A 25,464-nucleotide genomic window follows, 5' to 3' on the forward strand; every position below is an offset into this window, starting at 1 on the left:
CCAGCTGCTCTGATCTGCTCTCTAAACTTCTGCTGTGGCTGTATTAGAATCCCTGTCAGCTCACAGGGCTGCTGCCTCGACGCCTTCAATCCCCTCTCCCAATGAGAGTCTCTCTCCTAAATTACAGTCCCTGTAGCTCAGAATACTGATGCAAGCTAAAATAAATTCATGAAAAGGTGCTGCGGCTGCTACTAAGATGTTCTATTTCCCTAAATGTTTTCAAACAGTACTTATATTTCAGGCTGGAGAAATAGCTTAAGACACGTTCATAACCACCTGCCTGCTTTTCAGTTCTAGAAAAATGAAATTTCATTGCAAAGTACAATGTGGTTCAAAATCTACTCACACATGCACTTTTTAAAGACAGATTATGTGAATTTAATATCTGCGTCAGGCCAGAGACTGACAATATCTGAAAATAATGCTTTTATTTAGCAGTAAGAACATGCAGCAGCATTTTCATTAATGTGCCCCCCCCCGGATTTATCGTCACAGATGTGTAGATATTGAAGACTCCATCACCCGTTCAATCCTTGGCTTCTCTGCTGAAGCAGCCAACGCACCTGAACAGGCGTTTTCTCTGAGATGGACACATCCTGCAGGGATCAAACTGACAACAGAAGTATGATCATTTAGTAACAACTTCGAGAGATTTCTTGCCTGGGTTGAATAGAAGCTAATGAACTCAAACTTAGAAGTACAATACTTTATGCTCAACCATTTATCTTCTGTACATATAAAAATAGAAGAAAAATAGATGTTTTTATGAGCTTTTCTACCATCCAGCGAGATCTGTTTGGCATTGGGGGGGGGTGGTGTCTCTGTTATGTTTATTCACCTAGAATTTGAATACAGCGAAAATGTCTCAAAAACGAGGGTTGTGAAGTGTAGACCTTGCTTTGGAGAAGGCTGAGGAGAGAAACAATTGTATGGATCTAAAACTCAGTGCATGGAATTGGACAAACCAGTCTGCATTTGCAGGGATTAGTCCTGTTACTGCATCTTTCCCAGAAAGATTTTGCTGCTTGGATATCTGTAGTGCAGACTGACGCTGAGAGTAAGTATGTTCCCTGCTTAATGTGCTTTGCCCCATACTGCTGAAGTGCTAGAAAGAACATCTACAGAAATATCAACAATAACAACAACAAAAAGCACGATCATTTTCCTGCAAGGTGTTTTGAATTCTTTAACAGTCACAAATGGCCACTGCTGTCAAAAGAGCACGGTCTCCCTAGTGACATCTTGGGACTGATTCATTAGGGGCTCTGATGACATAGTGCCATAGGCTGAGTTACTGTCCTGCTTTCGGCTGGGATAGAGTTAATTTTCTTCCTAGTAGCAGGCACAGTGCTGTGTTTTGGATTTAGTAGGAGAAGAATGTTGATAACACGCTGATGTTTTTAGTTGTTGCTGAGTACTGCTTATGCTAGTCAAGGACTTTTCAGCTTCCCATGCTCTGCCAGGTACACAAGAAACTGGGAGTGGGCACAGCCAGAATAGTTGATCCAAACTGACCAAAGGGCTATTCCATACCATATGGCGTCATGCTCAGTATAGAAACTGGGGGGGGTTGGCCGGGGAGCAGCGATTGCTGCTTGGGAACTGTCTGGGTATCGGTTGGCGGGTGGTGAGCAATTGCACTGTGCATCACTTGCTTTGTATATTATTACCATCGGGGTAGGGGGAGTGAGCGAGCGGCTGCGTGGTGCTTAGTTGCTGGCTGGGGCTAAACCACGACAGTTACCAATACTGTTTCCTGAAACAACAAAATTTTCCTCAGGTATCTCCCGTACCAGCCAGGTTGGCAATGATTAGCTGTTCTTAAATGTAAAGCTTTTTAGAAGCAATAATGATGTTTTATACCACCTCAATTTTACAGATAATAAAGCTGCTGGGATAGGAATTGACCTATGCATCCTTTAGACAACATAAACAATTAACCTAAATATTCCTTTATCAAAACTAGAGAATAATTGTTATTCAAACAGTTACTTCAAGCATGTTTCTAAAAGCCACACTAGCCTTACTAACCAGTAACATCCATATGCAGCCACTACTTTCCTAAGCATTTTAACGGTGCATTACAGAGGTCTGTCCTGGCAGACAGGAACTGTAGGGACTGACTTACCATGAGAACTAATCAAGTGACACTTTAAAAAGCAAAGCAAACCAAATTAAAATGCCACCTGCTTCTTTTACCCCTAATGAAGACTTGTTTGATAGAAATGCTGGGAACTTTTTTCTCCCATTGCCTCACCTGTGAGCTTTCCTTGGCTTTGCCAGTGGCTTCTGGACACCCATGGTGGAGCACTGCCCCCCAACTGCTTCCTTGATCTTTCCTCTGGCTGAGTGTTTCTCAGTCTGTGACCTCCTGGAGATTGTGCGCTACTGTTGAGGCAGTTCTGAAAGGTAAATAAGAAATAGCAAGCCTAGTATGAGTGGCTTAAATTCACCAAATGGCGGGGACAGGCACATCCCCAATGCAAGGATTGTAGGGAAGTGCAATTTGCAAACCTTAGCAGAGGTGCTACCAGCGGTGCCTTGAACAAATTGTCACACATACGGAGGTGACCTGTGGATGTGATGAGCTGGATATACCTGTAAACAAAGTAAGTAAACGTGGGGGCAGAGAATGGAGAACTGGATGGGTTAATCCCTTCCAAAAAGTTAAGGACTGCTTTAATAAATGAAGAAAAGAGTAAGACTGGATATGGAGCAACCTTTGCCAGAAGTGGACATATTTAGTCATGGTATAAAGGCCATTTTATCAAATCTCTTTTTTGTTTTAGTATTTTGAAGATGAATAAAAGGAACCATGTACCTATCTCAAAAAGGTTTCCAAGAGTGATCTGTGCCCTGCGTTACTTGAAATGAGTCCTTCTGCAATCTCAGTCAGCTGCAAGGCATTGGTTCTGCCTCCTGTGTGAAAGTGAAAGCGTACGCTGGCTGAGCTGGGGTTTTCCTCTGTTTTAGTATGAAATAGAAAAGTGAAACTGGATACCTATAAAGTATTGAATACAACCTGAAAACAGCTAAATATAAACTGAATACAACAACTGAGCGCAACCAAAATCATTCTGATCAGCTTTACTACTTTGGCAAATAGATGACATCTGGGTTGTTTGAGTGAGACGACGAATTTCTGAGCTGCCTTCAATAATCTTCCTGTAAGTTGACAGTTGGCTTGCAGCAGATAAAGCTGAGCAATCACATAATCATCAAGAAATTAGAATGAAACACCTCATGTATGTTTTAAGATTGAATTTCTACTACTTACAAGGCTCTTAGGAACGTTCCAAGATTTTGAGTAACTTCTAGATTTCCCTTTTCAGTCTTGATTTCATATGGAATGTTGTGAAGTGAATTATTTCAAAGTAGCTTTGTGGTTAACTCTGTGGGGTTGTTCCAGAGGTCTGTGGAAACCTGGATCTAGGAAAAACACGGATAACACTATTGCTTCCAGACCCAAGCTCAGTTGCAGTGAACTCTCAAGACTCTGCAAGTGGTTTTGGGAGAGCTTAACAGCCTGGCCAGAGCCCTGACAGCAAATATAACATTTATTAATCACATGTGAGGCAGAAATATGCAGCCATCATGGTACCGAAACAGCAGTATTGCCCTGAAGAGAAAACAGGACCAGTAGAAAACAAATAGTCAGGCTAAGGATTTATAGGAGTGATCTAATTGACTCTAATGAGTAGAGTAATGCCATACATGACAAATTGATAGTTTGAAATACAGCTTGGAAAAGCATCCATTTCGTATGTTAAAAATATCTGATGCACTGATGTCACCAAGAGGGTCATTGCATGGATGAGGCACTGGCACAGGGAAGGAATTGTCCACTTTCATAACACACTGCTAAGCAGTTTCCACAGTCTAAAGGCTCCTTGGAGCAAGGGAGACTCGGAGAAACCCTGTTGCGGTGTGGAGGAACAGTTTCCATTGTGTGGTCCAAGGAGCAGAGCTCACAGTGTGAGCTTTCATGTGCGCTATGAGTTTGTCCGTCAAGGGCTGCTCCAGATATTGACCCTACAACCAAGCAGCGTGTGTGAATGGAGACAGTCAAAGGACCAGAGATCCGTAACGAAGCAGGCAAACATATTTGCCGTTCTGGAAATCAGAGAGCAAGCTGGAGTGGATCTCCTCATGAGTTGTCGGTGAAAGAAAAAGAAGGAACCACAACTTCCTATACATCAGAAGATTTTCTAATCTCTTCAAAAAGAGAAATCTCGAGAAGATGGATGACACCAAATATTTTTTTCCTTTTCCTTCTTCAGGGAAATATTAGTGAATGCCCTCAGAAAAACAGAGCCAACATACATACATATTTGCATACATACAGCAACCCTTTTCAGAGATGTTGTGCTTTGTAGATCACCACTTCTCTTCCACAGGAGAAGACAACTGTCTTGATCACAGAGGGGATTTATGTTAAAGGATGCCTTGATTTGGAGGCAAGAGAGCACAGAACCAGGAGTACTGGAAGAAGGGCACCAAATCAGTCATGGAAGGTTGTGTCATCGTTAGTGAACTTTTAGACACCTTTTAGAGGTACAGCATTAATTTCAAACCCAGCCAAAGCTGTTTTACCAACATAAAGTGTTCAGCTGCTTTCCTGGTCTGTTATACCCCTCCCTGCCCCCTTGTTGGTTTGGTTTGATTTTTATAAATGGGGAGATCTTTGGCTTAGGTGTCACCTCACAGTAACTCCATCATTCTTGTGAATACTGTGTGTGAGCTGGCTTTCCTCCTTCATTTTGTACTGTCTCTGAGACATAATGTCAAACCGGAGCAGGAAATGAAGTAAGATCTAAGGTTATGTCTACACTACAGTTAATTGAGGGGGGCAGCTGGCACTCAGACACGAGCATCCAGATTCGTTTGCCATCAAGTTCACTAGAGTATTCCTACAGCCTCCCAGTTTATGCCCTTACTCAAGCGTGGACACGTCCCCCCAGGCCTCTCTACTGAGACCTCCTTGGATCCTTTCACTGACAGATGTGAAATAATTTCCTTTTAGAACAACTACGAAAAAGCGTAGGAGGACTGTTTCTGTTTCCTCATCGCAAAGCGATTGCATTCAAGCCTGAGGTAAAGCAGGTCATGATTTCTAAATCCCCCTCCAGCCTGGGTTTAAACAACACTCTTAAACTGATGGGCTATTTTCTGCAAGAGCGAGCCACGGTGCATGGCTCAGATTATCTAACCTAGGTGAACAGCCGGTTGCGGTTACAGCCCTCCAAAATAGCTACCGGAGCAATGGCGCTTACAATGGGGAAAGGCAAAAAAATAACCTGGGGGGACCTAAAGGTGAAAAAAGCCTGGCAGAGCTAGGGAGGCAGAAGCTGCCAAGTGCCATAGCATGAGGCTGGAGGAGACAGAAGTATTGCCACCAGCCAGGCTGCTCCTAAGCGAAACAGAGGAGCTAAAGTTACAGGGACTTTCACCCGTCACTATTTGGTGGCCTTTGTTTCCAGCAAAGGTGTAGTCCTGATGAATTTAAGCACAGTGAGAATCGGCTGCTCTCGCCCATTCTTCAAAGCTTTTTCCTGGACCTCTTGGACTTTACAAGCCACAGGGTGGAAATCGCTGGACAAAACCAGGTAAATAAACAGACATGATTTCTTCATGTTATTTATTACCTGTGTCACAAATGCTGTATGCCTGGTGGCAAGGACTCAAGCTGACAAAGGCAGTATTTTTTACTTCCAGGATATACATACACACTTAAGGAGCTCAGCTCAGTCCTACCAGCTACCTCAGTCCTCTAGGCCTGAAGGAAGCAGAAACCAGCCATCACACTTAAATCCCAACGCGCCGTCTCAAGCGCACAGACAGCACAGGGGACAGGGAGCGCAAACCCTTCCCGTCTCTCGGGTGATTTTTAATGCCAGCACCGGGGTACTTGTGAGCGCCCTGCAATTAAACCCTACACTGTTCGCTGGTGTAGTTTCACCCGAGGGCATCCCGGAGTCCGTGCAACAGTTGTGATTTCCCCTGGGGTGTTGTTAGGCCTCACACCGGCTGGTGCCGGCAGCCGCCGAGGAGCCATCCTGCCCTCCGGCGCGGCAGCCGCACCCTCGCGCGGCCGGGCCCAAGCGCTCCTCGGGGCCCGTGGCCGGCCTCGTGGCATCCTTCAGGTTGGAAACGACCCTTGAGGTCACGGAGCCCAACCGCAAACCTGGCACCGCCATGCCCGCCGCTCATCGCGTCCCCAAGCACCACATCGACGCCTCTTGAAACACCTCCAGGGATGGGGACTCCACCACTTCCCTGGGCAGCCTGTTCCAGCGCTTGTGTCCTGGTTTCGGCTGGGATAGAGTTAATTTTCTTCCTAGCAGCAGGCATAGTGCTGTGTTTTGGATTTAGTAGGAGAAGAATGTTGATAACACGCTGATGGTTTAGTTGTTGCTGAGTACTGCTTATGCTAGTCAAGGACTTTTCAGCTTCCCATGCTCTGCCAGGCGCACAAGAAACTGGGAGGGAGCACAGCCAGAACAGTTGATCCAAACTGGCCAAAGGGCTATTCCATACCATATGGCGTCATGCTCAGTATAGAAACTGGGGGGGGTTGGCCGGGGAGCAGCGATCGCTGCTCGGGAACTGTCTGGGTATCGGTCGGCGGGTGGTGAGCAATTGCACTGTGCATCACTTGCTTTGTATATCATTATTATTATTATCATTATTATACTGTTACTATTACCATTACTATTTTACTTTATTTCAACTATTAAACTGTTCTTATCTCAGGAGTGTTTCTCACTCTTACTCCTCCGATTCTCTCCCCCATCCCATGGGGGCAGGGGGAGTGAGCGAGCGGCTGCGTGGTGCTGAGTTGCTGGCTGGGGCTAAACCACGACAGCTTGCCAACCCTTTCGGTGAATAATTTTTCTCCTAATATCCAACCTAAACCCGCCCTGGCGCGACCTGGGCCCGTTTCCTCTCGTCCTATCGCTTGTTACGTGGGAGAAGGGACCGACACCCGCCATGCCATCCCTGGGGCCGGCGACCAGCCCCCCGCCCTCCCCGGGGCAGCTGAGCCCTCACAGCTCCCCCTGTGCACGGTCGCACTGTCGCGCACTATCGCGCACTATCACCACCTCCCCCACCCCTCCTCCCAGCCACCAGGGGGCGCCGTGCCGTGTGTACGGCCTTGGTGCCCGGCCTGCGGCGCGGCCGTCCGGAAGTGACGTTGCTGTTGTGCTCCGCCACTTCCGTTGTCGTCGTCGGCGGCGGCGGCGGCGGCTGGGGTCGCCATGGACGTGCTGAAGCGGGAGATCAGCCGGAAGCGGCAGCAGCTGGAGGAGAAGGAGCTCGTGGGGGTGAGGGCGGCCGGGACAGGGCCCAGGAGCCCCCCCGGGGTGGGGGCGAGGGGGAGGGCGGCGGGAACGGCCTCAGGTGGGGGCTCGGGGCGGGGGTGAGGCGGGAGCGGGCCGGGCCGGGGAGCGGGAGCGGCCTGGGACAGGGGCTGTGGTAAGGGGATCCGGAGCTGGCCAGGGTGGGGTTTGGGGGGGTCAGGAGCGGCCCGGGAGGGGTTTGGGAGGGTCACGAGCGGCCCGGGTGAGGGTTCGGGGAAGAGGAGGGGGAGCGGCCCCGGGCGGGGTCAGGAGGTGCTTAGGGTTGGGGGCACCGGAGAATTGGGGGCGCAGAAGCAACCTGGCTTCGGGGCCTCGCTGTGTGCCTTTGCCTTTTAGAGCTGGTTTAGTTATTTATTACAGGCACTGAGAAATGACAAAAGTCTGTGCCGCCTTCGGTGAAGGGTGTGTGGATCCTGTTCCTCACCGCTGCTGCAGAACATTCATAGCAGTAGCAGGGTCACAGGCGTGCGTGTGTGCCAAGTGTGTTGGCTTAGCGGCGCCCAGAGTAAAGCAGAGTGCTTCTGTGGATGTCTGAGCTTAGGTTTTGGTGTTACTGGTTGAAGTAGGGAGCTGGGATTGGAGGCTGCTGTATGTCAGGCAGGCAAAGTATGAAGAAAGAAAGAATATTTCATGTTAATGAAGGGAAGTGCTTCAGGGTGGCCACAGTTGCCAACTGTTGTGTTTCTGGAAGGCCTCATGAAACAGATTTCTACATAGGTGCCCCAAACAAGCATACAAAATACTCTGTACAAAGGTGATTTCTCCCACCTCCTTGATTTAGCATAAAATGACACGTTTTGTACAGTATATTTAAACCACTCTCTTGTACTCCAGCCTGGGCCTTGTTGTGCACTTCTGAAGTGAAGCTTTATGCCAACGAGTACCGTGGCCTTACATGACAAAAAACGTGTTTTTTTTTAAAGCGCTGGTGAACACACTGTACTTTCAAGCTTGTTTATATATATGTGCTGTGAAGTCACTCTATATTGCTGATTTTCAGAGGTGCTTCCAACTTGTCCCCTTTGCATGACAATGTAGCCGTCTCTATGAAAGGATGTAGCTGAATTCACCGAATCAAGTAAGGAAGTTTGAGCCACTTATGCCCAAGTATGCAAAACTGTAAACTGTTAACAGTTTTCCTCTCTTTTAGGGAAATAAGAAATATTTCAAACGCAGTGAGTTAGCTAAAAAAGAAGAGGAGGCCTACTTTCAGAGATGTGGCTACAAGGTACGGTAATTGTTCTTCCAGGAATTTGTATATTTACTTTGAAGTCTACATTTTATTATCAATGGTATAAATATTGTTAATGATAATTGTTGTTCTTTGTTCAATCTGTTAATGTTATACATTAGCCTGTAAATGAGAAGCCACCTGGAGAGGTATGAGTTTCCAAAACCATTTTCAATGCAGGAAAACATATGCATGATATACAGCTACTTAAGTTTGTGTTATGGTTTGGCTTTTGTTTATTTTATTTATTTTTTTGTGGAAAGCATGAAGTGGCTTGGGATCAAAGCTTGTCTTCCTTTCTTTTTAAATTGTGCTGTTAGGCATGAATACTGGATCTGATGTAGCCACCTTCCCCCTCTTATTGGAAAAAATGGATACATTCAGATAACTTTATCCATGCAGATAATTTCCACGGTCTTGTCAAAATGTCCAAAAGAAATCAGTATAGCGTGGGCGCATATTAAAAAGATGTGCTAACTTTCATACAGTATATATTTGTATTTGGTTTTTGGCCATCAACCATCCAGCATTGAAAGAGTGCAACAACAGCATTTGTTTTCTTGCTGGCAAAATACTAGAAAACAATTGGTAACCTAGGGTGCATTTTGAAACAAATGAGTGATCTGGAAGGCTTTATCTGCCTTGTAATGGTGTCAGGGAAATAGTTTACTGAAATGGAAAGAATGTTGTTTTCTTTTACAAGTGTGTGTGTCTGCCTGCCTGCCTGATGATACATGTATGGGAAGGGGTATGCATTCCCTTGTGGAAGACAGAGGCTCGTAATCTCGTTTGCTGTTACTGGGCACAAGTAGGAGCTTTGTTTTCAATTGAACTTTACCCAGTTAGTGACTTATTCTGAAACCTTGATGTCTTTGTAGAATATTTGAACATCAATGCCAAAACGATTCTTGGCACATGCAGCCTATAGTCATGAGAAAGCATTCTGTGAATCCAGTCGCTCTTCCAAGTGGAAGCGACTGTGTGATGCTTTTTGAGCATTAGCTTGAGTTCTTCAGAGCCTTACGTGGCGGTTAAAATGCTGTTATCTGTGCTGCTGCAGCACCAGTTTTGGTTTGAAATGTAACCCTGAAAATGGTTTTAAAATAAGTTGCTGCTTTAAATTTAGTACCTTTTTAGAGCCTCCCAGATTTCTGCATTTGATCTTTACTACATTAATAACATGTAGAATATTGACTGATTTCTTTTTAAATTCAGGTGCATTTTTGCTTTGCTTAGACCTAATGAGTTGTAATAATTTGACTTGCTTGAAAAAGAAACACTGAAACCAAAATAACTGTGGTAAAGATATTGCTTGTAACTTGGAGTCCAGCTGACAGAACGGATCAAATCTTTTTCCCCCAATGCTGCTGTCTCTTTATGATTTCAAGAATGTTTGTAAGTTAAAATTTGTACGTATCCTTCTGCCACGGGAGTGTATTTCTTTTTATATATATATTTTTTACACAGTTCTTCCATATTTTCTGTCCCCTGTCAATTCCCCTTTCCTGCATCGATGGAAGTTTTATTTTTCCCCTCCCTTTATGTGTTAAGCATTGATTTGATTGTCCTTCCCTTGCTCGTTCCAAACACCTGTGGTTATAGGATTGATTTCTGTGTTTGCTAGCATAGCATTGAATACAGATTTGTGGCTGAATCCTGTAGCTGGAGCCACAGGGGTGGATCCTTAAATCCACATGGAGTCACTGACACTGGAGTGCAAGACTGGCACAGTGGCCTAAAAGAATAGAAAAGCTGCTTTAGAAAATCTATCTAGTACATTCATCAAATTGATCAACACGAACACAGACTGGAAATGACAATGTACTGCCTGTGCACAGAGAATGCTGCAGGGTGCTGTAGGATTAAGTGGAGCATTTCCCTTTTAGCAAGAAAGGAAAGGAAATAAATTTTAATAAGGAATCTAGGAAAAAACCAAGATGTGAGTAAGTACTGGAAATGTTTCCTTAATATAGGAATATTACCGACAGCAATCCCATCATGCTGTCAGAAGTGTCAAATTTGAGCTTATAAAGGGAACTGTAGTTACATGACTGCCGTTTCAAAGTTACTTTGATCAAAGAGTTGTTTTGCATTATTAAAATACTGAGTAATGAGGAAGGAAAGCTCTGTTTGATTCAGGGACCTTCTTTTAGATTAAGAGGAGATTAATGAGATCGTATCCCTATGAGGAGTCGTAGGTTTTTATGGGTTTTTTTCAACCTGCAAGAAACTATGGCAAGCTTGTGAGAAAGATGCGTTACCTTAAACAAGCATCTCTCAAAACCCAGCAGAAACTGTGGACCACTGCTAATTGTACTCAGCTCACTGAAGCTGTGGGTAATAGACATTTTAAGCTGACGCTGCCACCAAAAGAAGCAGCCCCACTCTCTCCCTGCCCTTGGGTTTTCATTTCTGCCCTTGTGTCCATGCATGTGCTACACCTGGTGAGCTGGATGAGGAGGTTCAGTGGGCTGGGAAGGGTACCTTTGTTTGCGTTTGCCTGATTATTTTCTGTTTGAATCATTTCCCCAATCTGGTTCATCACATAGCAATGCAAATGCTTTTGCATGTATAAGGAGGATAGAGCCGGGGCAGGAATCAACAGGCAGAGGGTGGATTTGCTATTTTTGGCACCAGTGCTGACATCTGCCTGCTAAAGTGATTGCCAAACTTTAACAATTGTCCTTTCCATTTGCTGTAGAGTGCTTCCTGCAACCTGCAGAAGTGTTAGTTAAATACTGATACTTCTAAAAGCTTTTATTGTTCTGTGAAATTCGTTTATAGACAATAAAAACTATGGAACTAAAGGTTTATATTGTTGTATTAAAATCTGTGTTCCAGAATTCTGTATCTTTACATTGGTATCAATATATGGGTTTATTTCCATCAGCACGTTAGTAACTATGTCTTTTGAATGTAGGTACAGCAGCAGGAAGAGGAGGAGAAACCACTGACTTCGTCAAATCCAGTGCTGGAACTCGAACTGGCAGAAGAAAAGTTACCAATGACCCTTTCCAGACAGGAGGTAAAATCAATCATCGTAAACAGACTACTTTAGTTTACAGCAAATGCATCTGAAATTTCTTGTTAAGGCTGGGTTGTTTCCCTCCCCCCCAGTGAACTGTACTTTTTATGGCAGCTTGTATTAAATAATAAGTCTCCGTTTTTACAGTCAACAATTAATGATCATCTTCACTCATCAAGGATCTGCTGTTCAGTTGAATGCGTAGGGAGGTACAGATGGGTAGAGCCTAGAGCCTCTTTGTCATATGGATGTGCACAGATGTGCTGTAACATTTTACAGCTCTTTCAGATGACTTCTAGAATAGTACCCTGAATATCAGTATTATCCTTGGATAATGCTGAAGGTGGCATGCTGACTTTTTCCAAGATTATTTTTTCCCCCAGCTTCTTTTCTCTGTAGCTCATTGGTCTGAATCCAAATATAGAAACTAAGTTTTGGAAGTTCACCTTGATTTCTAGAAGAAAGAGTCCCGAAGCCAGAGCAGCTGCTGTGTTCTCTGTCCTTTCTAAGGATACAAATACCTACGTGAATGTGAGTTCACAAACAGATCTATACCACAAAGCAGAAGAGAAGCAGGAGGCCCAGAAGTACGGAATAAAGTCTAATCTTGGAAATACTGAAATTGACAGCTGAGATCATCCAAGGATGTCACGTCCCCTTAATTTTGCAAGATACTTACTGTTTTTTACAGCAGTGTATCACAGGACTTGTACCGTGGGCGGTTGGTTTCATGTTTGGTTTGAGGTTTGGTCTGTATGTCCTGCGTAATGCGCGGTGTCTCACTGCTGTTGATCTACCTGGATGCATGTAGTGGTCGAGATTTAGCTGTTGCGATGCCAGCACTCTGTCCACCCCTGGTTTTGTGATGCATTTGCAAGTCAAATGCTTGCCAACATACAGCAAGACTGTATGAACTGGATGAACAAATTAATGTCTCAGTTCATTTAGTTCCTTGTTGTCCACCCAGTCTATTGGTATAACGAAGTGGCGGCATGAGGTGTAGGGTAAGCCCTTCTCTTGGTCACCAGAGTATTGTATGGTGATTCATGTATCAGTAAGCCTATTGCTTGATACACTAAATAATGGTAAGCATAAAGAGATTTAGCAAGTAATGCCTGAGATAAGGAGTCAGGGGAATAAAGTTCAGTTTTTGGCTCTGCCCACAACTTTGCGAATCAGTTGAGGGAGGCTTTTTCACCTCTGTTATATGTACTTCTACAGTAACCGTCTTGTTAGATTATGGGACTTAATACTTACCAAATGCTTAAGGATGAGAATTTTCAGCAAATCGTCTCGCAGATGTGCTGGGACAACCTGCAGCGTAGTTAGGGAGTATTTTTATTGCCTTAGACAAGTAGGTGAGTGAGATTATCGTCAAGTTCCTTTGTGATTTTGAAAACGTTTTTTAAACTCTACCAGAGGGATGTTTTCTGCGTATTTGTTTAAACAAGTCAGAGCAGGAAGAAGTTAGGCTATACCAAACAGCTTGGGATTTTATGCAAAATTTAGATTGGTAATATTTGGAATGACCTTTCACTGAAATACCGTGGGAGTTTTATATTTAGATTGTAAAGAGTCTGGAACATTTTTCTACTGCTTAAAATACTGCAATTTCCTCTGCAGTCCAGCCTAGCTTGTTATTCTAAGCAAAGTAAATAAATCTGTCGTTCTGGATTTTATTTTGCTTCCTTTATGAGTTTGCGTAAGGGAATGCTTTGATTCTTTTCAGGTAATCAGGAGGTTACGAGAGAGAGGTGAGCCGATCAGACTCTTTGGAGAAACAGATTATGATGCATTTCAACGTCTGAGGAAGATAGAAATTCTTGCACCTGAAGTGAACAAGGTAAGACTGGATAGTTATTAGTTAACTTACTTGTAGTGGGATAACCAGTGAGGAACCCTATAAAAGTTACAGCAAATCGGTTTCAGTAACTGTTAATTTTTAGGAGGGAGGGGTAGTACAGAGCAAAGAGAAATACCTGCTCCGTCTCATTTATTGCCTGGGAGAGCATGTTAAACGTCATCGTTCTGTGCACAATTACAATTCCTCGTGTTACACAGTTCAACCCTAGAAACCTCCTAGGCCTTTTCGGTTGAAAAAGGGGCCTCCAGGTGGCAGTGGTTCCCCAGCCTGTGCTGTTACCTGCTCTTTAACCAGCAGAGAAGACAGTCATTTGCTGTTAAAACTATCCTGTGTTTACGATCATATACATCTCTGAGAAGGTACGGGTAAGACAGAGGAGGATTGCATCCCGTCTTTCTGCTATGTAAATGATTTTTTCAAATCATTTGATTCTAGAGCTAGAATTTGTTAGGGTAACTTGATTTTCCCGCCTTGCCTTTAAAGCAGCTGTTGATTCCAAAAATGACTAAAAGCTACATCATAGTTTACTGATTTATTCCTTTTGGCTTAAGAATTGATCAGTTAAGAGAGGAGATGCATTTCAGGTTTGGATTTTCTTCCCTAACTTGTGGCAAACTGAATTGTTTGAAATGTCTTTGCTGGGGCTGCCCAGAAAAGGAAAGCCTTTTCCTGTTCAAGTCTTTTAAAAAAACATAAACAGATCTAAATATTTTTAAAAAAAAATCTGCTAACGAAAGCTTCCCCTCCAGTGACATCAATGACAGTAGTAGGAGTATTAGGAAATAATGAGGAAATAGGATTGTGTTGGATTTTTTTACATTTTTTTCTTTTACATGTTTCAGTCACTCCCATTGCTACATGTTGCTTAAAATGTAGATAATCACTATAACCAGTTAGTGGTTCAGACATTTTTAGACTACTAAATGATTAATAGCAATGCTCCAGACAGTCAAGTATGATGATGGAAGAGGGGAAATAACTGTGCATATCTATTCCCAGTGGAGTGGCTGAATTTATCTTACGGTAAGAAATGTCATACTCCTTTATAGAGCTTTATATTTTATGTTTCAAGATAAGAATGCAAGTCCTCTAACTGACTAAGCAGGGTTTCTTGTTCTATTTAAAAGCAGCTCTTGACTTTATGATTTCAAACTGATTCTAATTTTTTTTAATCACCTATTCTAGAGTAGGGGATTTCAAACACTTTATGTAAAATGTTCTGCTTTGTTTAAATCACAGATAATAAAGGGAAACTACATAAATGTTTTATGTGACAGTTCTGAAGGAGTGTTACTTACCATATTTACAGCTTTTTTCAGGGCAGATGAGAAGACTTGTAGAGCTGATGATGGTTATGGTGTGTTTTCTGTTTGTTTTGGGGTGGTTCAGTGCATTGCTTGGAGAAAATGTCTTGAAGAAAGTCTTAGAAGTTGATTCAGTCCTTCATGCTTTTCTGGTGAAAATATGGTTAAAAAGTCTTTTTCATAGGTATGAACGTTGCAGAAGTTCATGTACCTGTTTTTTGTTAAGTCAGAACAATCCAGAAACTGTTCTTTGAATTCAGTTTAAATTCAGACAACAAAGCTAAACCCTTATGCATGTTTTTATAGAATTTGGCTTTTCTTAAACAGAAGTTGGACGCTCACAGTGACAGTACTGAACTGCTTTTATTTACTTGAGGTCTTTTTATAAATTAGTCATTTCTTATCTTTTCCAGGGCCTGAGAAATGACCTGAAGGCTGCTTTGGATAAGATTGACCAGCAGTATCTGAATGAAATTGTAGGCGGCCAAGAAGCAGGAGATGATGACTCACAGAATGACTTGAAAGTCCATGAGGAGAATACTACTATTGAAGAACTGGAAGTAAGTGGTGGGTAGATTTTAATTAAGGGGTTTTTAGATGTTGTATATTGTTGTGAGAAAGCTTCAGGATTGTTTAGACAAAGCTATCTAGTTTTCAACATCTAGCTTAGGCATTCTGAAGTATCCTTAAATACGGTCTGTTAGGAAATTTAGGTTTTGGAGCCTTGAGTTGCACCATAGGTGTCTCCACATGTGAGAACCCAAGTGGTCTTTGTTTACAACACCTCATCAAAAAGGGGGCAGTAGTTGCCTGCAAGGAAAGTGATACAGTTAGGATTCCTCTGCAGGGGGGTTAAAAGTAGAGAATTAGTAAAAACACCTTACCTGGTCATAAATTCTAAAGCCTTTCCAATCAGTATTTGAGAGGGTAATAAGCTTAGTACCAATGAATTTTCCCTATACCAGAAAGATGGACTCTGAAAAATAGACATACAGAAAGAATGTTTGGAATAAAAATATCTGGGACAAAAAAAAGAAGTGGACATCAGAAGTAGGCAGATCACAGGAAGTACAAGACGTGCAGAGACAGCGTGTCTCAAACTTCAGTGCAAATGACTACTGTGTTCTGAAAGAATACCCTGGTGTTTGTGTGAGTGGAGAATGAGTGCTATGAAATGCATTCAGCACCTGGTATTTTAGGGTAATGTTTTGAAAATCACATTAACTTGAGCTGAAGACTTTTACCCTTAATCTTCAAAACTCTTTGCAGGAGTTCATCTTCATAACATCCCTCCGAAAATGTGTTTAAGAAATAATCTCTTACAACTGAAAGCTTAAATTAATGCATTATTATTAGGAGACAGTCTTTGGCTTTTTTGTTAGGGTACCATGGGTTGTGGTTTAAAATAACTGTAGTACCAGAATGGATATCAGTTGTAATGGGACTGCATTTTATCGGTCTGTTAATTATCCCCTTTTTGGGGTAGTAGGGCAGGCTTGGTTTGGGCCATGAAAGTTATCTTTTTCTGAAAAGTTTGAAAACACTGCAGTCTTAATTTTATGCTACTTTAACTGCATTCCTTTGAGCATAAAGCCTTACACTGAATTGGGTTCGAAATCTAGGAGACTTCTTAAATAAAACTCACTTTGGAAATATGAGAACAACAGAAACAGATTATAAATCCAACTATACCTTCTAGAAAATGTTTCTAAAAATTGCTGTTAGTATTAATAATTTCAAGGTTTTGGCAGGGAGCTAGAGTATTGGAGCATAATACTGGGGTTATTTGTGGTTTTGGTTTTTTGGTTTTTGAGATTTGTTCCCTCAATTTCACAGTTACAATTAAATGAAATGGTAAAAAGCCTCAGTACATCAGAGAATTGAAAGAGCTTAACAAAATAATTAGGTTGAGATGGCTTTGGGGATCTCAATAAATGCAGCGCACCCACAGTTCCCCTTAATACAGTGCTGTCAGACAGCTGCTAATTATGCCAATAATTTAGTAGTTAATGAGTGAAAAATTACTGTTGCATTGAGTTTTCAGAAATAATCGTATTGGCTTTTTGACTTAAAAGTTTTTAATACATTAATGAATCTCAGTGGCATATATAGCTGTTTCATTCTGTTTCCTAACTAGTGTTTTGGATTACTGGTGGGGTTTGTTACAGTTCATGATGCAGCGGATCGTGCTGTGCTGTGGTGGTGTTGGCAAACTTCTAGACAGCGTGGAAATAATTGCCTTTTTTCTCCTGTTCTAGGCTTTGGGAGAATCCTTAGGACGGGGTGATGATCACTATGATATGGACATCATAACGAAGTTCTTGAAGGTAACAAAATCTAATAGATTAATTATTCTGTAGCTGTGTCATATTTTCTACTGCAATGCAGATACATTTTGTGAATAGAAGGGATGGTTTCAGCTGCTTGGAGAGAAAAACTCATGCGTTATGCTTAAGATGTGGGGTTTTTTAAATGCTTGGTACTCCACAGCCTTGGTATAGTAACAGTAGTGACTTCTGCTAGACCTGGGAAAGAGCTGTTGGGAGAGCAGCATTCTTCAAAATCTGGTCCTACTTTTCCAGACAAAATAAATATGGGTTTGATTTCCATATGGTAATTGAGGCAGTTGTATGTAGTTGCTTCTGTGTACTACTATGGCATTAAAAACTTCTGAGGAGTCCCTGCCTCCCTTCCCCAGGAACAGTGCAAGCTGAAATGAAATGTCACCTGGTACTGTTACGTGAAATAAGATAATTTTAAAGGAAGTCCACTGGCTTTGCTAAGGAAACAGGTTCAAGTGGATAGTAGAAAATTGTTTCCTTGTTTCCTGGCAAGAAGCCTGTATTGCCTCTCATTTGAATCAGCTGGTCCCTGTGTAACTATTGTGATGATCAGAAGTCACAGCATGAGTTGAAGCTTTTATTTGTGTATATAAGATACATCAGCATTTTAATATAGTTTGGGCTGGGCAGTCAGAAAAAGAAAGCTCAAATATTGTTTGCCAGGTGGAGAGAAGGTACATTTGACGTGTTTGCCTTCTGGTGTTTTGAATTTTCACTGTGATCTTCACCATTCCTTAGGCTTCTTTGCGAAAATTGCCCTGAAACATCAGCGTCTTCTACTTAGATTTCTGCTCTTTTTATGTACCCCATCCTCCCTTGCCATGATACCTATGTTGTTTTCTTGGTTTTTTTTTTTTTATATGCACCTTTTTATACATGCTCTGCCCTCATCCACATGTTCTTATGATGGGAGGGTTGCTCCTATCCCTCCTTGCCTATCCTTCTGAAAGAGGTTTCTTGCCTTTTTAATTCAGATTTCTCCGAAAAACTCATTTTGCCATGGTGGCTTAAACCACTGTTCCCATCTTTTTTGCCGAGGATGTCACTAGATGGCACTATCATACAAATTTGATTGTTCCTCGTACAGTTTCTTCTTGGAGTTTGGGCTAAGGAGCTGAATGCCAGAGAAGACTACGTGAAACGGGGAGTACAGGGGAAGCTGAACAGTGCCACTCAAAAGCAGACAGAATCGTACCTGAGGCCACTCTTCAGAAAACTTCGGAAAAGGGTGAATCACTTTTAAATGTCACTGTCCTGTAAGACTGACTTTAACTTCTGCTTTCCAAGTACTCAGTGGTTAGTGCTCTTTCCTAAGGTAATGTTATCTTCACTGAAGAAGAGAGGATAAGTGAGTTGGTCAGGGTTTCTGTGTCTGGAGCCCGTGACTCCCAGTTCTGACTTTTTTTTTATCTTGACCAGTGAATACTTCTGCCTACCCACTGCTTTTCCAGGTGTTGCTTTATGTATCACCTGTACATTGGGCTGCAAACATGATAGAGAATTGGGATTGTATTTTGTACTTTGCCACTAGCTACTAGGTGTAACCACTTAATCTCTCTTGCTTCATATCCTTCATCTAAATAACGAAGATGTTTTCCTTTGGTAAAGTCCTCAAGCTAGGGTAGGTGCTAAACTTTGTATAAATGCTGAGTATGATGATTTTCCTGAGCTGCTATTCTGAAGTAAAGATGTCTTTTTTTTTTTCTTCCCCCTCCCCTCCCCTTCTCCTGTAGACACTTCCTGCAGACATCAAAGAATCAATAACAGATATTATTAAATTCATGTTGCAAAGAGAATATGTGAAGGTATGTTTGTTTGCACTCTTCTGGTGTGTTCAGGCTGTCTGGTTCAAATAGATTGAGTTCATGATTACTTCAATATTTCCCATTTTTTTTGCATTTTGAAGATACCTAGTTGGAAATACACACAACATATATTCAAACAAAATGAAAAAATGGCTGTTAAGGGCTAGGCTCCAGGTAGTGTTTGATCCACAGCCTGTCAGAAGATCTTTTGAGGCTGATGAAACTGCAGAGCTTTGCAAGCACGAAGAGAATTTTTTTCAGAGATGGTTATATTAAGTTGCAGAGGAATCCTGTATGGGAAACCTGATACTGTAAGGTTAAATGACGGTATTGAATTAATAGTAATAGGGTGTTGATTAACTAATTAGGAATTAATTGAGGTGAACTGAGTTGTTGAATATGAGACACTGTCCCTTTCTTTGGCTCTGTTCACATTAGCTGGCCTCGTAAGGTTGAGGTAAGATAATGGAAAGTTTTTTGGACAAAGCACGCTTACTGGAGGAGGCAGAAGTCCTTTGGCACACAAGATCAAAGGCAGTGCTAGGTTTTGTTTGTAGCTGCCTTCAGAAGTGGAACCCAAATATTGATAGCATTTGCTTAAGCAGCTTGTGTATGCAGAGGAAATTGAGCCATGCTTTGCCTTTAAATTTCTAGTATTTCTTCTTATTCTTGTGAGGACTTGGGATAATTTGTAAAGTAAGCAAGCAAACCTGCTTTTATTATTGAAAACACTTCAGATGGCCTAAGCCAAGTTTAATCCAAATAATTTGAAGGTAGAACTAGAAGTGTGGGATGTATGATAGTGGGGTTTTGTTTCGGGGCATTTTGGTTTTCTTTTGGTTGTCACCAATATGTTGAAATTCCCTTTGCAATGCCTTCTCAAACAAAGTAGTGAGTGTGTGGGAATGTGGTCTGTCTTGGGGGGTAATCCACTGTGCCGCTTTCTCCTGGAGGTGCTTGGCTTTGTGTAAACTTCACAGACTGATTTTGGAGGAGTTGAGTACACATTTGGAAGTTTTAGGTGGTGGGTTTTTTTTTTTTTTCATTAGGCTAACGAGCCTTGTGCTTTTAAAGATACTCATGTCCTTTTCCATTTTGCTTCTGAAGAGAATTGTCACTTTTTGCCTGCTGTTGTCTTCTGTGCTTTTTTGCTTTGTGCAGCCTAGTGAATACTGTCAGCCACAAATTCTTACTGTTTGTTAGATGAAATGCTCGAAAGGTTTAAATTTTGAAATCCGCATGTGACGGTAGGCAAATGCCAGGATGCAAGTTGTCCAGTCAACCTTAATTAACCCTGTTTGTGGCAGTCCTGGAAGGGTCTTTAATTGCATGCTCACATACTGTGTTTCATCACAAAACCGTAATTAAGGCAGTAAGTAGGTATGTGACTAAGGCTGTTCAGATCCTGCCTCACGTAGGTGAAGGCAAAGTTATGTCCCTTCTTCAGGTTTACTCTCAGCTCTGTCTGCAACCCCCTGCCTTGTTCATTATTCACCTCCCAGTTTGCTCACTGCCCGATGGGAAGAAACTGCACCCACTGGTCATGATGGCTACTTACTGAATAGTCTCTAAATGGGAGGTGATAAATTAACTCTTTATCAGTGAGTCTTGTAGCTGCTCCCTAACAGTGGGGGAATGTCCTGCTCCAAGTCCTTCTTGAAGCCGTGTTTCTGTAATTGCATATATGTGTCTGTCCCCTCGCTTCCTGGTTCTCAGTTGTCATGTTTTTTTTAAGCTCTGTACTTCTCTTCCTTTCTCCCTTTCTTTCTGTTCATTTTCACTTCAAGTTTTATCAATGTTCTTCCTTAGGGATGCTGTCTGCTACAGCTTTATGTTAAGAAATGGGACCTGCTAAGGGAAATTTCAGATTAATTTACTGCTGCTACTGCTCTGTTCAAGCACATTGTTACAGATGTGCTTATTTAACCCTCATTGGAAGCTCGCTTCTCTCCCTGAAAGCTGTCAGGCCCCAGCGCACTCTGTACCGGGTGACCTCAGTTCTGCCCACACGACGTGGGCCTGCAGTGGGTTGCGCTTACGGGCAGGCTCCCTGGTCTAGTCTGCAACCAAAATGGCAAGGGTTGTAAAGGTAATTACAGCAGAAAAGCTTATGGGAACCCGAGAAGGCTGAGCTGAAAGTAGTCCCAGTAAACTTTAGTTTCAATCAATATTAGACTGCCTTATCCAGTGCTTGCTTTCATCAGGTAAAATCCATAGCCCTTGCTTCCTTCAGAGTTCAGCATAAACATGAATCGTGTTAGGAAGGTGTGTTGGAAAATTGGCTAATATTGTGCAATGAAACCCGATTCAGAGAGACTAGAATCTGTGGTGGTGTTGTACTAGGCAATGCAAAAATGCTCTGCTTTCTGATGCCCTCTCTGTTTGCTAAGTGTGCATGTGCTGTATTCCTTCAGGCAAACGACGCCTATCTTCAGATGGCTATTGGAAATGCTCCCTGGCCTATTGGTGTCACTATGGTTGGCATCCACGCTCGAACGGGTCGTGAAAAGATTTTCTCCAAGCACGTAGCCCACGTTCTCAATGATGAAACTCAAAGGAAGTATATTCAGGTAACGTTAGCTTTAGAAATGCAACAGCTTTGCTTTTGAAGTTAGGGGATCTTTGAGAAATACTGGTTTCATAGTTACAGGTGACGTCGTAAAAAGGTCCTAGAAATGGACAGTTGCCTTAGTTTGGGTCAAGCATAACATCCATTTAACAGGTGGCTCATGCTGGACCTGAAGGCTCTTCAGCGCTGGGCTGGGAACGGAGTCTAATGGATTTTTCTACATCTTGACTATTGTGATCCTGTATGAACACCAAAGTAGCTGTGAAGGCTTGTTTTATTCTCCTGAGTTCCTTCACTGCTTAACTCATGGTTTTAACATCATGTGTGGAATTTAATGCCATGGAATACAGTCCTTCTGACTATTTCTATACCTAGATAAATACATTCATTTTTCAGACATGTTTCTTTAACAGTGTGGGCTCAAAATTCCAGGTTCAGTTCCTCCTATGCATATTCATACTCACATCATGAACTTCTGTTGTTTGTGGAGTTAATAGCAGTGGTGTTTTTCTTCTCCGATGTTTCAGCGTAATGGGTGGAGGACAGGTCTGAAGAGACAGATCTTCTCTCCTTGTATTGGTAAATGTATTTGCCTCTTGCCAGTTGCAGTTTCATTGAGATAAAGACCCTTCTGGCTTAGCTCTGAGGCCTCCAGAGCAGCATCGTGGAGCTCAGAGCTTCTGACAGGATCTTGCTGCTGTGGCAGAATGACTCCTGTTGCTTTTCAACTTCTGCAGGTGTCTGCAAGCAGACTGCTTGTAAAATGCAACTTCTCTTTCTACCTTGAGTCTCTTTGTATTGGGGCTGCAAGTATAACCTTTATAACCTCTACAGCTATGGTTTTTAATATCATAACCTTTGAAAATATCATTGTGAAGTCAGAGGAAGCTCCAGACACAGAGCCAACAAATTAAATTTGACCCATCCTTTTGTAAGGTGAAAATTGGCATGTGGATTACGCATCTTCAGAGGCAAGCTCCCGTTAGTGTAATACTTGCTTGGAAGTATTTAATGGATGAAATAGCTTATGTTGAACCAAACAGTTTTGTTGTTAGTCTGTGGTTAAAAAAGGAATTTGGATTCTGAAGGAAGATTGTTGTGGTCCTCAATGTGGTCATAATGCTTCTTCTCCAACTTTGGTGAATAATTGGCCATCTGTGTCCACTTGCCACTCTTCTAGCAGAAAGATCTCTACTCTATAGCGTTGCTTGATCTCTCAGCATGCCCTTTGGAAGATAGTGCATGGAGTTCCTCAGTTTGTCGTAGGGTATAGGATCGGTTTGTCCCTCATCTGCTTTTGAGGTTACCTCTGTTGGTCAAGGAAAGCTTCGTGTTCATATTCCCGCTGTGAATTTCATATCTGTGCTTCTGAATCACACAACTTACCTCTGTCTTGGCACTTCAGTAGCTTTAAACGTGTTTGTTCTCCATGTTGGTTTTAAATACCAGGTCTTGTTTAGCTAGTCTGGTTCAAACTGGAGCATGGAATATTATCTGCGCTTCCAGCAGTTACATGAAGCTAACGTGTTTCTGATTTACAACGAACCTGGGATCATAACATCCCAAACAAGGAGTCATTATGGTGCTAGGACATGTTTTCCAGACTTGCCTGCATTGAAGAGGCCAAAGCATGCTCCGATGAATCATTTTTCCCTTCGGTGAGGAGCCATCTTTGTGAGTGTCTAGTAACAGGCACGTGATTCGGCCATCTTGGAGTACAGTGTATTGCTAAATTACGTTACTGCCACAGCAGTTTTAATTCTTCTTTGTTAAACTTTTATGTGTGACTTGAAAGAAAATAATCACAGGGTTTCTGTCACATTGTTTTTTGGCAATCAATGCCTTGAAAGAACTGAAGAGAAAAGTTGACAGTCTGCCTTTCTTCTTGATTACTTCTTCAGTTTGCCTCCATGGTGTAGGTCAGGTATGGTGCCACCATGGGGAGGAATGAAACCTCTCCTCCAGAGAAATTGTTCAGTTCTTTTCATAGCTGTGCAGCTTGTTTTGGTGTCAGAAATTGCTTTTTGCTCTACGAATTACTTTTAATATTCAGGTTTCTTTTAAATATCTTTTATTGTGATAGTATTGTTTTCTCCATTGGTAGGGAAGAGGGATTAAAGCATTACTGTGATCCTTCACTATGAATCTGTCATGAGGGCCTCAATCTGTATTCTCTTTTGTTATGCCACAGACTCCTCTAATATTGGAGATAACTTGGCACTTTGCCAGCAGAAAGATTCATAAAACTTCAAAACTGGAAAACCAACCAACTAAAAAAAAAAAAACCAACCCCAAAATAGCAGCTGTTTATTTTGAATTCTTCTTGTTAAGCTTAAAAATACTGCAGACTGTTAAGTTTGTTTGACAGCTGCAGTTTTATTACAGAATTGTCCTTGTTTTGTTAATTCCTAGGGGCTGAAGAGGCTCATGACCATTTGCCAGAAGCACTTCCCAACAGACCCATCGAAATGTGTGGAGTACAATGCTTTATGAGGCTCTGCAGCGTCCAAGGCGTGACTCATATTTTGATCTCCAAGACCCAGAGAGGATTGAAGAGACAGAGTTTGTGCTTTAACACCAACAGGAACCTAGGGTGCGCTTTGCAAAAAAGCATAAAGCAGCAGACTTCTACAGCTTCCTTTTTATGAGCACCCTGTATTTAGATTTTGTTTTAAATCTATGCTTTACACTGAACACATCCAAGGTACAGAAGAGGGGGGGTTGTTTTTTTTGAAGAGGGTATGACCAGGACAATGACTGGGGGACAATGAGCATGACCCTTGCTTTTATTTCAATTTGTTATTCAGGGAACTGTACAGACTGAACTGTTTCCCGTGTCATAGAGCTTTAGGTGAGACTCAGCCCCGCAAGGAGCGTATGTGGAGTTTTTTGGCTGCTTTCCCGTTGGAGACCGATGTGGGGAGATGATTAGAGCGAAGCAGTCAAATCTGAATCTTGGTTATTTCTGTAAATATGAAGACTTTAATGGCTAATCTTTCATGTGGTATTTATCAGGAGAAAAAAAAAAAAAGTTTCTATATTTCTCAGCTAAAAAATACAGCCAGTCTTGGTGCAAAGAGTTTTTGATCTTGAATATATCTGATTTGGCTTTTTTTTTTTTTTTTTTTTTGGTAACGACATTTTTAATATAAACCTTCTGGGCTTGGGGGAAGTAATCTTATGGCTCTTGAGGCTTTCAAATCCCATTTTTATACATCTGGAGAAAATTTCAGTCCGCTGGGCATTGCAGAGAAAATAATTAGGACCTCCCATGACCACGTACAGTATTTCTAGCAGCACAAATCTCTACCGTTGTGCATCTTGACTGGGAATGGCAAAGAAACTCAGAGAAACGACGATGCCTAGTTCTGTGTAAACAGTGAAACTTTGTTAGTGGTGCTGGTTGAAAATCTTAGGCTGAAATCATGCGCTCCTTTGATTACAAGAACAGCAGTGCCTCTGCAGCAGTGTTAACATGTCCTTCTCTTCAGGAGGCCTTTCTAGGACCTACGGTGAAGCTCCAAACAAATTGCTGGTCATTGCAGCGGCTGCTGCAACACCTGGGGGTGTTGTTTGACAGCCGGCTGAACACGAGCCTGCAGTGTGCCCAGGTGGCCAAGAAGGCCAACAGCATCCTGGCTTGTATCAGGAATAGTGTGGCCAGCAGGAGCAGGGAAGTGATTGTCCCCCTGTACTCGGCGCTGGTGAGGCCGCACCTGGAATGCTGTGTCCAGTTTTGGGCCCCTCAATACAAGAAAGACATTGAGGTGCTGGAGCGTGTCCAGAGAGGGGAAACAAAGCTGGTGAAGGGTCTGGAGCACAGGCCTTATGAGGAGCGGCTGAGGGAACTGGGGTTGTTTAGCCTGGAGAAGAGGAGGCTGAGGGGAGACCTTATCGCTCTCTACAACTACCTGAAAGGAGGTTGTAGTGAGGTGGGTGTTGGTCTCTTCTCCCATGTAGTTA

General features: G+C 42.5%; 1 protein-coding gene across 7 annotated transcripts; it reads left to right on the plus strand.

Annotated features, from left to right (window-relative positions):
- Nucleotides 1–7,239: 7,239 nt before the first annotated feature.
- Nucleotides 7,240–24,613, plus strand: PRPF18 (pre-mRNA processing factor 18). Of its 7 annotated transcripts, XM_075705001.1 has the most exons (11): nucleotides 7,240–7,325; nucleotides 8,512–8,589; nucleotides 8,715–8,741; nucleotides 11,513–11,617; nucleotides 13,347–13,460; nucleotides 15,199–15,345; nucleotides 17,044–17,112; nucleotides 18,215–18,355; nucleotides 18,861–18,932; nucleotides 21,347–21,502; nucleotides 23,914–24,613. In XM_075705001.1, the coding sequence occupies exons 1-11, from the start codon at nucleotides 7,260–7,262 to the stop codon at nucleotides 23,992–23,994; spliced, it is 1,056 nt and encodes a 351-aa protein (XP_075561116.1). In that variant the 5' UTR covers nucleotides 7,240–7,259; the 3' UTR covers nucleotides 23,995–24,613. The 7 variants fall into 7 exon arrangements, with proteins under 7 accessions (XP_075561116.1, XP_075561133.1, XP_075561105.1 ...); XM_075705018.1 differs by lacking the exon at nucleotides 18,215–18,355; XM_075704990.1 differs by lacking the exon at nucleotides 8,715–8,741.
- The last annotated feature ends 851 nt before the right edge of the window (nucleotides 24,614–25,464 follow it).

This window comes from Pelecanus crispus, chromosome 1 (genome assembly GCF_030463565.1).
Source record: "Pelecanus crispus isolate bPelCri1 chromosome 1, bPelCri1.pri, whole genome shotgun sequence".
NCBI classification, from domain to species: domain Eukaryota; kingdom Metazoa; phylum Chordata; class Aves; order Pelecaniformes; family Pelecanidae; genus Pelecanus; species Pelecanus crispus.

Bases quoted from the DNA above. Each gene is read 5' to 3' on its own strand.
- PRPF18 (XM_075705001.1), top strand. From the start codon at position 7,260: ATGGACGTGCTGAAGCGGGAGATCAGCCGGAAGCGGCAGCAGCTGGAG. The intron at 7,326-8,511 runs GTGAGGGCGGCC...CCTCTCTTTTAG, and splicing joins AGGAGAAGGAGCTCGTGGGG to GGAAATAAGAAATATTTCAA. The intron at 15,346-17,043 runs GTAAGTGGTGGG...CTCCTGTTCTAG, and splicing joins CTACTATTGAAGAACTGGAA to GCTTTGGGAGAATCCTTAGG.